We start from the raw sequence: 16,309 nt of genomic DNA on the forward strand, positions 1-16,309 counted from the left end.
CTATCTGTGGGAATTTCCTGTAAATCTAAAATCATTCCAAAATAACAAGTCCTTGAAAAGTGGCAACCAATATGTAAAAGCTAAAAGTTTTTATTGTGTTTTAACATGTATATAATCAAACAACTTCAAGATCCAATTTCTACTACAATGACCTTCCATATATCTCTAGTTTGGCACAAAGAGTCTCTGAACAGGAAACAGGTTTCCATGGGACCACATACCAAACAGAAGGGAAGCACATTCGTACCCACTGCCCAGGCACCAGGGCTGCAGGTCCAACCGGGGCCTCGGTCCTTGAAGGAGGGTGAAGCTGCCATCTGGGCAGCAGCCACCTTGTTCTCCTGGCACCAGGGAGCTTTCCTTAGTTGAGCAGAGACATGGGCTGCACCGCCTGCTTGTGTAGCACCGACAGAAGAACTACAAAGAGGAGGAACAAGCAGCATCAGTGTACGTGCCGTGCTGACTCCACAGACCCTCCAGCCGCACCTGCACTGACCTAGCTGCAGCCTCCACAGACGGACATCTGTGCCATGCTTGGGGCATGTTAAAAGCTGTTCGTGCACATTATTTCATTTAATCCTGGTGCCTGGTACCAATCCTCGTCTGACAAAGGACTATGGGACACCTTCTTCGTGGAGTATAAGCCTTCACCCAGAGGTCCCTCTCTATCCACAGGAGTCCCAGTGCCTCTTCCCTCCAGAAACGTTAACACCTGACTTCCTCCAAGGCCAGCTCTTGGCTTTATGGCAGCCCTGCTGAACTACAACCACTCCTTCCTGCAAAATTTCTGCAGTGCTTACACAGTGAATGGAATGATATACTTGAAATCCAAGCAAAAATTTGGACTGTGTGTTGGGTAAGAGCACGGAGCATGGAGTCCCATGGTTGGTGTGCAGTCTCTGCCCCACCAGGTACCACTGTGTGGCCCTGGCAGGCTACTCACTGTGAGCCTTAGGTGACTCATGCGGAAAAGGAAGATCATCTCACTACGTAGCTCACAGGGTTGCTTGAAGACTAAGTGAAATTACCTCAATGTCTGCCACATGATGATAACTCAATGCATAGTAACTATTATGGTTACACTTCACATAGGCATGCTTCATGTTTTCACTTTTTAAAAAAATATTTTCTCTATCAGTCCTGGAATTGGAGGCTGAGAGGCTCCTCAGATGTCATAAATGGCCATCTTAGGGGTAAGGAAAATTCTCAAAATTTCCCTAAAATGTGGTCTGTCAGATGAGGATCTTTCAGAATGATGCAGACTATCTAGGTTTCCAGGAGGGTCAGAGTCATTGACATATGTCTGTTCCATGTCTTGCCACCATTTTCAAAACATACATCCTTCATACCACAACCACAGCAACGTGTATCTTGCAGAACTATGTTTGACTAAAACATAGAGGATTGAAACTTCACTTTTTTTTTTTTTTAATTTTTATTTATGATAGTCACACACAGAGAGAGAGAGGCAGAGACACAGGCAGAGGGAGAAGCAGGCTCCATGCACCGGGAGCCTGACGTGGGACTCGATCCCGGGTCACCAGGATCGCGCCCTGAGCCAAAGGCAGGCGCTAAACCGCTGTGCCACCCAGGGATCCCTCACTCACTTTTTTTTTTAAAGTAAATTCTATCTCTAATGTGGGGCTTGAACCCATGACTCTGAGGTCAACCAACTGAACCAGCCAGGTGTGCTCGGGAGTGAAACTTTAAAATGGCAGTAAGTATCCTAATATCTCTTGCATGAAGAACAGAGAGGGACAAAAGGTCACCTTCCTAAGAGCTGGAGCTTTGGCACCAAATCTCAGAAGAGAACTCATATGTAACAGTGAAGTAAGAGAAACTGGGCAGTGCCTTTACTTAGGTTCAGTAAGCCTGAGTGACTAAAAATGAAGTCAGCAAAAATGCCTGCTTGGCTGCCTTCCACCCAAGCCAGAGTGCATCTCAGCTCTTACCACCACCTTTGTACCGTAGTGGGGTTGAGGGCAGATTGGGAGCCTCTGGCTTCATCTCTCCCAGACATACAGGAGGAAAGGCAGCATCAGAGAAGAGCTGGCCAGGTCTGCACTGGGAAGGTAGAGGAAAAGCCTCTCTTCCTGTGCTGCCTTGGAGCTAGGGCTGTGTTATCAATCAGTCAGTACCTTAAGTATGACAGGTCAGGTCCTGGGAGGCTGTGCATCTCCCTGAGTCAAAAAGAAACAAAGCGCACACCACCAAATGCCATCAGGGATACACAGGCACACAATTATAAGACATTCAACCTCATAAGATACTCCCTATGCAAATTTCTTCCAATACTCCTGACGAGTCACAGTCAAGGAGGGAGTTTCTAGTAGCGCTGGTGTCCTATTACCACCTCCTTGACCCTTAGTAATCTCTTTTCTTAACCAGAGGGAAAGCAAGCCTTAAGCTCAGAGACTGATACAGGCAATAGTTTCTAGCAGGAATATTCTTTCTGTTCTCTTTATTAGGGTTACCTTCTTTTTTACAGCAACTGACAATAATATCCATTCGTGTTAGAGATATGTTTCCCTTTTTAAGTACATCTGCAGCTTTAAAAAAGGGAGAGAAAAAGACTAGGAAAGAATAGATTTCTACATGGTAAAAACACACTTGCCTGCATATTGCTATAACCTCTTGTCACCTCGAGTAGCCTAGAACTATGCTGACCATTACAGTAGCCACTAGCCACATGTGACTACTATGTGATCACTATGTGATCATATTCATTTAAATTAATTAAAATTAGACAATTAAAAATTCAGTTGTTCAGTCTTACCAGCCATGTTCCAATAGCCACATGTAGCCCAATAGCTACCATACTAGACCATATAGCTGTAGAATATTTCCTCCATTGCAGAAAGTTCCACTAGACAGCATGAGTCTAGAATACCATTCCCCACTCACCTGGCTACTCACCTGTTGGTGGTACTAGAAGGCCTGGTTTCTCCCCAAGTAGTGGACGCTTGACACACTTGGGTTGGGGGCACCCCATAGGAGCAGGTCTCTTGGAGATGGCTGCTGGAAGCAGGGGAGGGGCAAACAGACCTTTGGGGTTGACCAAGCCTGCAGAGAACAAAAACCAGAGCATAAACAGGAGATAAGTATGTACATAATATCCTTAATTTTGCTTCTTGGTCTATAAGCCCTAAAAATAACATTGACTATCTGTCTTTTAAGAAGTTTGCAAACCCTTTGTCTAGTCAGTGCGGGCACGCATGCATGTCTTGATTATCCCGGTTCTCCATCCTTACCTTTTCATAAGTGAGTTTTATTCCCAGTGTTGTATTTGACACTTGGAATATATTTTCTCAAACATCCAAATCAGTGAGGTTCCCAGACAGGTCATAAAGGCAGATCCAGAACATACCTGAAGCATTCTGTTCCTGAGAATTTAACATCTGTCTGCCCAGAACCTTGGCCTGGACATAGTCACAGGGGTCTCACACATAGCCTAGCACGCTGTCATTCCCTCTTGGGCAGTCAGTCTGCCCTACCCCATTCTTAGGCTGTTGAACAGGGTTTTTTTTTTTTTCACAGCTCATGCCAAGGCCCTGAAGCAAGCACCTAGCCCTTTCCGAGGGTCTGAAAGAATTTTGTTTTTAAACTTTCAGCAAGGATGAGAAGCAATTCAGAGCAAAGAGATCTCCTCCTGGGCCCTTCTCTTCTTAATTCATTTACTTCTCACAGGAACCAGGTGGTAAGAATGTGTAAGGATGGATCAAGGGGCTGGGCTGAGGCACAGGGGAACGTGGTGAGTGCAGAAGGAAAGGAAGGAATAAACACAGGGTACAAGAAAACCCCAACTATGTATGACAGGAATCCCTGGGTGGCTCAGCGGTTTAGCGCCTGCCTTTGGCCCAGGGCGCAATCCTGGAGTCCAGGGATCGAGTCCCACATCGGGCTCCCGGCATGGAGCCTGCCTCTCCCTCCCTCTTTATGTCTATCATAAATAAATAAATCTTTAAAAAAAAAAAAAAAGATTTGAAACTATATTCTTTCTCTCTCTTTTTTTTTTTTTGAAACTATATTCTCAATCATCCCCAAAGTCACCAGGTCTGAAAGGGACAGGAGCATAGATATGTTTGTCCTGTGGGCTGTGGATCTTCAACACAGACTGACTTTGCCAAGAAAAGACATCCACATGTACAGCGACCAAAGCAAAAAGGACACATTCCCTTTATTTTGATCCCCAATAATAGTCAAGGTAGAAATACTACTTGTAAGAAAGTAGTGCTTATAAGAAAGATGATTGTGTAAAATAATCCGTGTTCATATAAAAGACCAAAGTAATATCTGACTCTTATGCACAAATGCATCCCAGGTCCATATGTTCTTTAAGGCCCACGAGAAAAGCCACCTTTCCACAAAGACTTCACTGCCAACTTTGTCTTTAACATGGCAGACTGAAAACATGCTTTATCCAGTTTCTTCTCTGCTCCCACTGCTAATACACAGAGAACAGGAGAGGAGACAAGCATGTATGAACAATATTGGAAAGATGAGGAACACAGAGAATAGGGACTGAGTAGAAGAAGCTGCGTTAGCTGCATTCTAGGTGCCTACAGAGTTCAAAATCTTTACCCTTGGGGCACCTGCGTGGTTCAGTTGGTTAAGCATGTTACTCTTGATTTCAGCTCAGGTATGATCTCAGGGTCATGGGGTCAAGCCCTGTGTCAGGGTCTGCACTCAGCAGGGAATCTGTTTCTCTCCTCTCTCTACCCCCTCTCCTTGCTCCAATGCATGCACGTGCACTCTCTCTCAAATAAATAAATAACAAATCTTAAAACAAAATAAAACAAATAAATATAAAAACCTCTTTACCCTCAAAAGGCAGGCGAGGCTGTGATACTACATACCCAGGAACCAGAGGCATATGTAGGGTCCAGAACTGGACACTGGGCTTGACTGGAACTCTGTACCCTAAGTGGTTAGTCCAAGTTTTGTCCCAGAGGGAATCTATGGATGTCTGATGAACATCAGAATTGAGCAGGAGGATCCAGTTTGGCTGGAAGTTAGTGAACTCTGGGGATTTTCAGCTATGTAAGCCAGTTAAGTCTCCTTGTTTTAAGCTAACTGAGTTAGGTCCCTGTCACTTACAATGGAAGGAGTCCACAGTAATACAACCTCATTTCAGGCAGATGTCAGACACTATTTAGTGCCAACTACTCAGAAAAGCCTCAAAAACACTATGGAATTCTGAGTGCATATTAAAGGAACTCCATTTTAAGCCATTCTAAACGTGGCCACCAACCTTGATGGAAGAGCTCCTCTGTATTTCCCCCCTCCCCATATTAAAACTTAAGCCACTCATTCAAGAGGAACAGCACCCACTGAACCCCCAAGTGTCTCTCTTGGTCTCCTAAAATCTTAACATTCAATAAACTGCCCTGCTCTCTCAGAGCAGAGCTTGTAGAGGCAGCAGAGCTACGGCTGTCTCTTATTACTAGAAGGAAGCACTGACCTGGTGGTGGAAGGAGAGCCCCTCCTGGTCTGTCCCCTAACAACGGGGACTTGGCAGGAAGGGGGGGATGAGAGCCCGGGAAGGACTGCTTTCCAGGGGTTGGAAGAAGTGGAGGCAGCTTGCCCACGACAGGGGTGTTCCTGCCTTGAAATGAGGAATGATTGCTAGCCAAAGACTCGGGAGTTTCAAAGCCTGGAAAAATGAAGAAAACGAATGGTCACCAAAAGTCTGCTGCAGAGGTTGGTGAGCTGTACAAAGGACCCAGGGAATTCAAGGAAGACTAGCATTTTTCTGACTTAGAGGTTTCTATGACCAGAGACAGGATATTAATTAGATTATTGCAGTCATCATTAGATATATATATACAAATATCAAATCATTACGCTGCATACCTGAAAGTAATATAATCTGTCCATCATATTTCAATCAATCAGTTAATAAACTACATAAGCACTCAGGAAAAAAAAACACTATTGTGTTTTAATTTTAAAACCTTGACAAAGTACAACAAAAAACGTACAAAAAATAAAATATATTCCATATTTAGGGGATCCCTGGGTGGCGCAGCGGTTTGGCGCCTGCCTTTGGCCCAGGGCGCGATCGTGGAGACCCGGGATCAGATCCCACGTCGGGCTCCCGGTGCATGGAGCCTGCTTCTCCCTCTGCCTGTGTCTCTGCCTCTCTCTCTCTCTGTGACTATCATAAATAAATAAATAAAAATTAAAAAATATATATATATTCCATATTTAATAAGATGAATGATTTCTTAAAAGCTCTGACATGGCCCTGGAACTTTAGCTATGTTTCCCCACAGGGACAAGTGGTTATTATTTTCTTCTCATCTACTTTAACTCAAAACAAGTAAAGTGAAGTCACCATTTTAAGGAGTTTGGCTCGTATCTGGAATGCTCATTACATCCTTCAAGATTAGGAACTTCTTTATGTTTACCCCACACTTAAAAAAGAATCTACAAATGTATCAATTAACAAGCTGAAACTACAAATCACAAAACTAACCTGATAGGGGAATAGAAACTATATAGAGAAGTCATTCCATTTATATATTAAAAATCGGATTGAAAACGAAGTTTAGTTGCCCCTGGGTGGCTCAGTTGGTTAAGCTTCTGCCTTCTGCTGAGATAATAATCCCAACATCTTGGGATCGAGCCTTGCTCAGCCGAGAGTCTTCTTCTCCCCCCACACCCTACTCTTGCATGCTCATGGTCTCTTTCTCAAGAAAATAAAATCTCAAAAAAAAAAAAAAAAAAAAGGAAATTTAGCTTCAAAAGAAGCACTTTAGTCTATAAAGGTTACACATTAAAATAGTCTAGTTCCTACATGGAATATGTTTCTATCAGATAACTTTATATAACAGAAGAATAGTCTCTCAATTAAATAAAAAGTTCTTACTTTTCTTTCACATACAGATTTTCAGGAAAGGATTTCCTGTGGTTTAAAATGGGGAAGGAGAAGGAACAGTGCCAAATACCTTCCAGCTGCCCTTTCCTAGTCGTCAGGTAGTCAATAAGCAGGTTCAACTCATTCCCATACAGATGCTTTCCCTCAGTCAATAGGAAGAGAAGGTGCTGAATGTCTGAAGGGACAGAGTAGCTGGTAAGGCGCTCCCGAGCCAAGAAGTCATCCACCAGATCTCCAGCCCGCAGAGCAACTCTAGTACGTTCCTGCTGCTCTCGTTTAGAGAAAAATCTCCTGTATTCTTTAGCCACCAGTACCAGGGCATCTTCCAGGGGCATATGGCGATGAACTAGGGATGAGAAAGAGCCTGCTTTATATCAAATGGGTGCCCTGATTCCTTTTAAAATCAGAAAATAACATAGTTAATCAACTACATGTTGTTTAAGCTGTGTCAGCTTTTGGTACAGATGTGACCATCTACTGATCCAACTGGACTGGGACCCTCCAAAGCAGGTGCCCTGTCGATTTCAAAATCAAACATGACATTGTTTCAAAATTATAAAATGTGCAGCTTAGTTTATCGTTTTCATACAGACCCACAGATGAGACAGAAAGGCGGGGGGGGGGGAGGGAGGGAGGGAGAGGGGGAAACAGGTGCCATGTGTACCAATGCGAATTCTTAATGCTAATTATATCTAGCTTAAAAAAAGACAGGATGTAACCTCAACCATCACTGGCTACTAGAAAAGTTTAAGGGGAGAAAAATCCTAAACGTGAAGGTATTTTAGTTCCAGCAAACTGGGTGGACAACTTGAGATAAGACAGATTCACAGAAGAAAGTGGAAGAACAGAACCTTTAGAGGTGAGCAGGTGAAAAATGAGGCTGCTGGTTTTCATTACACACATTGTAGTGTTCATCTCTTCACTCTGTATACGTAATACTTTGATAATAGGCAGACAGACAGACAGAATGTGGTGCAGACTTCAAGGCTATGTCACTGTAGGCTAAGGAGTAACCCACAATCCTCTACCTGGCTCTGCAGTCTTTAGCTCAGGCATATGGGATCTTAAATCGTGTTAAAAGCCTTTCCAGATAGGGTCAGGAGTGCTCTGGGCCCTAAATATTACATATAAAAAAATTCTAGACTCCAGGAATGACTTTTACATAACTTAATGGCTATAGTCAATGCACAGGTGTCTTCTAATCTCTCCTAGGTATACCTACTGAGAATAAGACTTCATAAAAGTTTAATTTTAGATGGGAGGCCCCTACCCTGTCTTGCCATTTTTAACTGACTTCTGAACAAATTTAGGACGCAAAGGACACTATGAAGTTTTAGCAGAGATTATGGTATTTGGTTAAATCTTAAACTGTTTATTAAGGTTACATTTAGGAAGAAATATGAATGTATATTTGCCTACAGGTGTTAAGGTTTCTTTGTTTGACTGTCTTAAATGTTTGTCTTAGCATAGAAGCAGCTCCATGGGCTTCTTAATAATGGCTGCATGCAAGGTATAAAATAAACTGTCAGCAATAAAACAATGTGAAAGAGAGGCCAGCAAAGACTAATTTTGCTAAAATTAGTAGCTTATAAGAGAAACAGAGTGTCCTTTTTACGTATCATCTGAGTTCAATAATTAAATTCATGATGAAATGAATATGAACCTATTAATACTATTCTAGACATGAAAAACCCTTCTCTGAATTTGAAACATGGTAAAAATAGATCACATGCTTTTTTGAAGTAGTGCTGGTTTTTACAAGTGTTTTAGTATTTAACAAATTATTCAACCTATCTACTTTTGTAGTAATTTCCTAAATGGTGTTGCACGAATGTAAACATCTGTGATTAGTCTTCTGCACAACCTGTTAACTTAAATCATTCCCCATCCCCACCCCCACCCCCAGGAGGTTGGGATTTGTAATTTTGAAAGTATGCCTTTTCTTTCACATTTTCAGAACTTACATGTTACATAAATGTGATTTAGTCTTATTATTTGTTTAAAACACATTAGACATTTTCTATGTTTAGAAAAACCATAGTTTCACACTCTTGGGAACAATACTGAATAAGAGCTGGCTAGGTGGGTATAGGTGGCTACAAAGAAGCAAAACAAATGGAATGGCAGGAAAAGATGTCCTGGCATCCCCCCAATTGTTGGGAGCCAACTGTTTCTCACTATTGTTTTTTCAAACCCAACATTATAGCTGAATTATAGGATATCCATCTGACACTGACTTCTCTGAAGGCTCCAGAAGCCACAGGCAACTACTAGTGCTCCACTAGGTCTCTGCCCAGGGGAATGGTCTCCTGACGTAGCAGTGAGAATCTTACATTGCTATGGAGACTCAAGCTGAGATGGGCCTGTTGGAAACGCCTGCCTGGCTGCTGCCTACCCAGAGAGGAAGGAAGCAGGGTTGGCTTGCATCTTGTACAGCCTGGCACACATGAGGAACTTAGTAAGTGTGGACTGCACAGAGCAGCATCAAGAGCTTCTATAAAGACAAGAGGACTACAGAACTCATGCTCATCTGGGTCTGACTCTAAGGAAGCTACTGAGAGACGCTCCATAAGGCAGACCCTCCTCTCTAAAAGCAACAGTTCTGACCAGCAGAGGAAAGATGAGTATAATCTAGGATGTGTGCATCTGCCTAAGTCTATGTATTTTAGGGAAGAAAAAGGAGTCCATTTTTGTGCATTCTCATGAGCCTAAGAATGAAATGTTTGAGAGATCACAGGAAAGGCAAAGTCAGCAAGAAAGATAGTCTAAGAAAATGCACAAACATAACATCTTTTAGACTTCCACTGAGGGCAGAAAGGATGGTGGTGAGATTTGGTCAAAAGTTCTGCATAAGAGAACTGACTTGTTACATAATATTTTGGACAAAATATTCTACATTCTTAAATAAGAAGCAATAAAGATGATTTAAGCTTTAATTACACTAATACACAAGAGAGTACTTTGTCATACCTATTCAAGTCACTTTCTTCTCAACTAGATCCAATTTAGTTACTGACAAATGTGAACCTTCAAAGTAAAACAGCATTCAAAGAAAAACTATTACATTTTTAAAAGCAGAATCCATTTTAAGTGATAGTTCTAGATTGAGCTAAACTTACTTTTGATAGACTCATGAAGCATAATTACGGTGCAAGAGGAAAGTTTTACATTAGACTGTTCAACAAGAATGCAAAACGGGGACCCGTCATCCTTAACTTCCTGGAGCGCTCGCATAAGGCTCGACTCAGAGGAGAGGTGAATCATTTCCACCACAAGGTCATGATCCTGCAACCGATGACCTATGCCTGTTGCATATTCCCTTAAAAACAAAACATACACCACACACAACACACACATAAAAGGTAGGTTATTTTCAATCAAACAAAAGAAGAAAAAAAAAAAAGCCAATGTCACCAAGCAGTTGTGGAATAGATATTTTGATGACAAATTTAAGTGACATGTAAGATACTATATTTTTGCTGTACTTGGATAAGTGAAGTAGAAGATGCTGTATTTTTTTTTAATTGTGCATGCCCTGCAACTTGTTTTCATTCTTAGACACTCTGAAAACATTAACAATAATACATTATCTTGGGCAGCCCAGGTGGCTCAGCGGTTTAACGTCTGCCTTCAGCCCAGGACATGTTCCTGGAGAACCAGGATCGAGTCCCACGTCGGGCTTCCTGCATGGAGCCTGCTGCTCTCTCTGCCTGCTTCTCCCTCTGCCTGTGTCTCTGTCTCTCTCTCTCTCTCTCTCTCTGTGTCTCTCATGAATAAATAAAATCTTTAAAAATAATAATAATAATACATTATCTGTTTGATGGAACAGGTTAAGAGAACTGGAGGCAACTCTAACCAAAGGAAACTTACTTTTTAAAAAAATGTGGTGTTCTCATATGGTTGATTATGTACAGAATTTTACAAAGAAAGCAGAGTACGTCAAAGCCATGTTTTTGTGTGGCATAATACAATGGATAAGCACCACAAACGTGGCCCGTGTTTTTCAAGATGGAATCATTCAAGTGTTATTCGATTTATTTCAATTTAAAGACCATGAAAGAAATATAAGATTGAAAGAACAGATAAGATTATCTTCAGAATAATAAGAATGCTCATCTACAACTAGTTCCTAGGACAGACTGATATTGTTGAGATCACTACCACTGTGACAATTCCTTGCTAACAAGTAAATGGGTGAGGGGTGCTTGGCGGGCTCAAACGGTAGAGCATGCAACTCTTGATTTGGGGTTGTTGAGTTCAAGCCTCAAATTGAGGGTAGATAAATAAATAAACAAATAATTAAGTAAATGTATAGACAAACAAACAAAGAATAAATGGATGATACTGGAGTTAACCATCTCTACCATTATCAACCATCCCTTAACCAACCTTGGATCAAACCCCAGAGTCGTCTCACTCCCAATTTCTCAGCCTTGGTCTTCAACTCCTAAAGAATCTATCCCAGACCTCTCCTTTGGGTTAATGCTTCCCTCCCTGCCCAACACTTGCTTAGAAACCTGCACAGAAACTTAGAAGCCTCAAATGACATAATTCCCTGAAACACTGATTCACCTCCTTGGAGCCTACAATGGTATAGTCTGCTCTTCCTCTTATGTATCCTCTGCTTAAAGGAGAAACAACTCTTTTTCCCTTCTTCCACTTGTTATTTATGGACGTGTTTTACCTTACTAGGCTGAATGTGGTACAAAAGAGGAACTGTCAATTATCTGCATGTTTTACATATAACAGATACACATGGGGATCCCTGGGTGGCGCAGCGGTTTGGCGCCTGCCTTTGGCCCAGGGCGCGATCCTGGAGACCCGGGATCGAATCCCACATCGGGCTTCCGGTGCATGGAGCCTTCTTCTCCCTCTGCCTGTGTCTCTGCCTCTCTCTCTCTCTCTCTCTCTCTCTCTGTGACTATCATAAATAAATAAAAATTAAAAAGAAAAAAAAATAACAGATACACATTAAATGCATGTTCTGTGAAATAAAAATTAAAATCAGGGCCAGAAAAATGCTTTCCAGGCAATTTAGGAGTATGGGTGATTTCAGAAAACAAATTCAAGATGTAAACAAGAAAAACAAGACCATGGTTCATATTTACACAATGACAGCCCAGGAGTCAAAACTATCACAATAGGGCAGCCCAGGTGGCTCAGTGGTTTAGCGCCGCCTTCAGCCCAAGGCCTGATCCTGGAGACCCGGATCGAGTCCCGCGTCAGGCTCCCAGCATGGAGTCTGCTTCTCCCTCTCCCTGTGTCTCTGCCTCTCTCTGTGTCTCATGAATAAATAAATAAAATATATTAAAAAAAAAAAAACTATCACAAGAGGGGTGACTGGGTGGCTCAGTTGGCTGAGCATCTGTCTTCTGCTCACGTCATGATTTCAGGGTCCTGGGATTAAGTCCTATATCTGGCTCTCTGCTCAATGGGGAGACTGCTTCTTCCACTCTCTCTGCCCCTCCACCTGCTTGTGCTCTATCTCAAATAAATAAAATAAAATCTTAAAAAAAAATAAAAACCATCAGCAGTAATAATTCATGTTGGAGGACACGATTTGAAAATTAATTATTGTTTTGAAGTATAAAGGAATGAATTAGCCAACCAATGTATCACAAATCTTTTCAATATCAAAGACAACAGAGCAGGCAGCAATGCCTAGTTCTTTGACTCTCTGGCAAATGCATGTGGCAGAGGAATCCCTAAGCTACACCCACCGAGGGTCCTAATCCATGGCTAAATGCCAGAACTGTGAATGCCAGAACTGTGAATGCCAGGCAAAGAAGCAGTTTCTGAATACCACCCCAGATGGAAGGGGAGAAGAAAAGCAATCTTGAGGACTCCTCTCCACCACACAACACTGCACTCCAGTCAACACCAGCCAGCCTGACTCTAGAGTTGGGAGACTGGCAAGGACAGGAGGGTGCAGGAGTCAAACAGCCACTGGAGCCCATCACAATTCTAAAAGAGCTATGAGGTACTACAGGTCTGATGTGATGCTACAAGTTCCAAGAAAGCTGATTTAGTCAAAGATTAATGTAGTTTCCCTGGCTGATGCAAACTACTATAGCAAAGTTGCTAAATGTTGAGGGAAAACCAAGCCACTATGCATGCTGAGTCTTTACTGCCTCTGGTTCAAAATTGGTTTATATTACCACATGATCAAATTAATCCAGGGCATGTCTGGTTGTCTTTCAATTATTAAAGGGAAATCCCATAATTTTCTAATGTAAAAGGAATTGGCCTCTCCCACCCTCCCCATGCTGTGACTGACCTCATTTCTTCTAGTATTCTGTCTCCCAAGATCCAACCCAAATACCCTCCAAATGAAATGAAGCTATAATTTTGCTTTCACAAACCTTACTGTAAAGATGCTATCTACATATAAGTTAGATGTCTGTAAAGCAAATATCACAGAATAAGAATTCGGAGTCATTTTAAGATTGCCGATTTTCAAATAAAGTAAGAATACCAATGTTGCCTTCATGCTGAGTTATATTTTGCGTGTGCTTGGTCTCTTGTTCAGGAATGATCAGTTATCATGGCTGAGTCTGCAGTATCATGCACTCAGCACCTAGCCTGGAGTAAGTTTGCATGCCTCCAACCAACCATTTGTCTACACATTCTTTGCCAAGCACTATGAAACCTGACAACCCAGAGACACAATTATCGTCACACATCACCCCTGTCTGCCTTCAAGTGCCAGCCAACAGTGCTCAAGATCAGGGCATTACAAAGACCTAAAGGATGAGCTGGAGACAGCCATGAGGGCAGGAGACCAGGTTATAACTGCGCTTTAGTGGCCTGCATGAATTACAGGTATTAAGTGGCCTATACAAGTTACACGTTAGTTGGCCTGCACAAGTTACAGATGGAGAAGAAGGATTGAGCATCCCCCACTGAAAGAAAAACAGCAAGGACAAAGAATGAAAGGAATTCAACAAGTAGTTAAGAAATGAGAAAAACCCATCTCTGAAATTATCAGTGAGGCCAACTTGTGGCATCCCACACTAGACTGTCAATGCCCCAAGGCAAAGGTTGGTATGTTATTTTCATTAAAGTATCCGCAGATAGTCCCTGGCATATGGAACCCAGGCTATTTTCAGGTTGGGTTTTTTTCCCCTGATTATGAAACTGATAGATATTCATTGTAAAAACTTGAGCAATTCAGAAAACTGAGTAAGATAGTAATCATCAGAAACCTCCCCAGCCACCAGTTTGGTAAACCCAACAGCAGAGTCTTGTAATTCTTAGAGCAATGTTCTAACAGCATTTCAAGAGTCTTTCAACCCTGAGTGACTTTTATGTATGTAAGGCTGAATACTTATTATTCCATTTGTACACATTTTCATTTGGCAAGCTAAAAAAAAGATAAATGTACCTCTGTTCGTTGTTGATATAAACAATGACGCAATCTGAAGGCCTTTCTCGGTCACGTTCTTTCTGAACCACTTGATAAAAGTGCTGGAAAAGCCCCTCTTTCCGAGTGTCCCTAATGCTGCCATCATCTGAAAAATATTGACATGTTCATGCTCTTGCAAGGGCAAAAACAATCACTGAAGGTTTTCAGAATTTTTACAAAAGTGTAAATGAAGGCAACACCTCTATAAAGAATAGATGAGGAAAACAGAAGGAGAATCGCAGCAAGACTCTTACCTAACTGAGTGGTCTGGGGTCGCTCATGGTTCTCTTCCTTCCTTTTTGAATAATCAGCCACATTCCGCCATAATTCTTTAATGCTATTGGATGCATGAAAATATAATAGTTTGTGCAAACGCAGTTTCCCTCTAAATGTGTCCCCAAAAGCCAAAAATAAATACCAGGTCACCTGGCACAATATGTATGTACCAAAAGAAAGGCTGTATTTACACAGACGTAGAAAGACGCTTAATACTCCGTTCTCATTTTAGAAACATTCATTCATTCATTTATTTATTTTTCATTTTAGAAATATTATGAGTTTCTGGGATGTTTCTGCCCTCTCCTACTCACTTCGTCTTGCCTGTTATGACGAAACGTACTACATGGAGCCACTGATCTTTGTCAAGTCAGACTAAGAAACTCATACTTGAAGGTGTGTAATTTAAAGAAAAGGAGATAAATTTATCAGACATGTATATCTTTTGAAGAAGAGGTGCTTATCTCTGAGGGTCTTCATTGGATATGGGTAAAAAATGAGTCAACGAGGTCTGTTCACTTACTCCTAAACACTCTACAGCTCCTGTGAGCCAGCTATTTTCCCTTGCTAAAGGCATGCAAAATAGTGCACAGATGCTGGGTAATCTATTAGCCATCTAAAGTAGTCCCCTTTGCTGTGATTTAACAGAAGAAAGGGGGAATTCGCTGCACTCTGTACCCTAAATCAGGCATTTTTACTGCAGCTCTCCAGCAACCAGACACCAATGTGTCTGTCCATAAGGAGTGCCCTGCCAGGGAGAGAACCACCTCGGCAGGCAGCAATTAGTTCCTTTCTCACCAGAGGCATCACGCTGCATGGCAAAGCAGCCACGGAACACGCTCAAACCATGACTATTCAGCAAGCTGCCAGCAAACGTCGATCCCGTTGCTCTTCCCCTGTACAATTTTCATTTGGGTTCTTGTCCACATCCAATTCCCTGACACAGCAGAGACACAGTTCCAGACTTTTAGAGGCAAAGCTTTTGCCTGAATCTATGCCTCCGCAACTGCCTGACAATCCTGAGCTACACGAGATGTTTCCTTCCCCCATGCAAACTTTTTTTTGTCTACTGTCTCTGACAAACACTAGCCATTGCCTCCAGAGGCCATTCCTCAAGCTGCCTTTCTCTACCCCTTGCTAGGCTGTGTTCTTGCTGGCTTTCCCTCAAACTTTAAATGCTTTCTTTTAATGAAGTAGTATGTAAACTGTTGACCACCACCCTAAGTAATTAGATGGGGATGGAGGGGTGCACCCGAGCCTGGTATGTGGTCATTCAGGAAAGGCAGTATGATGCTGAAATTCTTACTCCCTGGGTATGGATCTCAGTGCTATCACTTAGTAATTGAGTAAGCTCAAACAAGTTACTTAACATTGCTAGGCCTCAGTTTTCCCATGCACAAAATGGGGCTATTAGAATCTACACGGAAGTGCTGCTATGAGGATTAAATGAGTTAATGCAGGTAAGGTCCTTAGAATGATGTCTAATGCACAACAAGCCTTCAATAGATGTAAGCCATTATCATCCATCTCTGCCTTTAGGCTTCTTTCACACCAGAGTTAAGAAAATCCCTCCTTCAGAAGATCGCCTACTGGTGCAAGTATTCTGAGTCTCACTGTCAGGAAATGTTACCTGAGACAGACTAATCCCCATTAACAGTCACTCCTGAATTCTATACTTCCAAGTGCTTCCGCAGTCGAGGAAGGCATTTTTCAATTTTGAATTATTAATCTAATCTGACACAAATCTC

General features: G+C 42.1%; 2 protein-coding genes across 2 annotated transcripts in view; both read right to left on the minus strand.

Annotated features, from left to right (window-relative positions):
- Positions 1 to 236: 236 nt before the first annotated feature.
- Positions 237 to 10,030, minus strand: LOC129514236 (nuclear receptor coactivator 5-like). Its single transcript, XM_055332853.1, has 5 exons — positions 10,000 to 10,030; positions 6,951 to 7,244; positions 5,462 to 5,653; positions 2,917 to 3,063; positions 237 to 417 (listed from the first exon to the last, which is right to left on the minus strand). The coding sequence occupies exons 1-5, from the start codon at positions 10,019 to 10,021 to the stop codon at positions 362 to 364; spliced, it is 711 nt and encodes a 236-aa protein (XP_055188828.1). The 5' UTR covers positions 10,022 to 10,030; the 3' UTR covers positions 237 to 361.
- Positions 10,031 to 10,044: 14 nt separating this feature from the next.
- Positions 10,045 to 16,309, minus strand: part of LOC129514073 (nuclear receptor coactivator 5-like) — a 34,274-nt gene continuing 28,009 nt past the window's right edge. Inside the window, exons 3-6 of the mRNA XM_055332643.1 lie at positions 14,540 to 14,622; positions 14,265 to 14,391; positions 10,113 to 10,199; positions 10,045 to 10,054 (exon numbers count right to left, since the gene is read on the minus strand). Of these exons, the coding sequence (XP_055188618.1) occupies positions 10,045 to 10,054; positions 10,113 to 10,199; positions 14,265 to 14,391; positions 14,540 to 14,622 (307 nt within the window). The remainder of the gene's footprint in view (positions 10,055 to 10,112; positions 10,200 to 14,264; positions 14,392 to 14,539; positions 14,623 to 16,309) is intronic.

This window comes from Nyctereutes procyonoides, unplaced genomic scaffold (genome assembly GCF_905146905.1).
Source record: "Nyctereutes procyonoides isolate TBG_1078 unplaced genomic scaffold, NYPRO_anot_genome, whole genome shotgun sequence".
Lineage (NCBI taxonomy): Eukaryota > Metazoa > Chordata > Mammalia > Carnivora > Canidae > Nyctereutes > Nyctereutes procyonoides.

What these genes read in the sequence shown, in the direction of transcription:
- LOC129514236 (XM_055332853.1), bottom strand. Translation starts at nt 10,021, where the DNA reads ATGCTTCATGAGTCTATCAAAA. An exon ending in GCTTCATGAGTCTATCAAAA is followed by an intron (nt 7,245 to 9,999) that starts GTAAGTTTAGCT and finishes GATATAAAGCAG; the next exon opens with GCTCTTTCTCATCCCTAGTT. An exon ending in TAGGAAAGGGCAGCTGGAAG is followed by an intron (nt 5,654 to 6,950) that starts GTATTTGGCACT and finishes TCATTTTTCCAG; the next exon opens with GCTTTGAAACTCCCGAGTCT.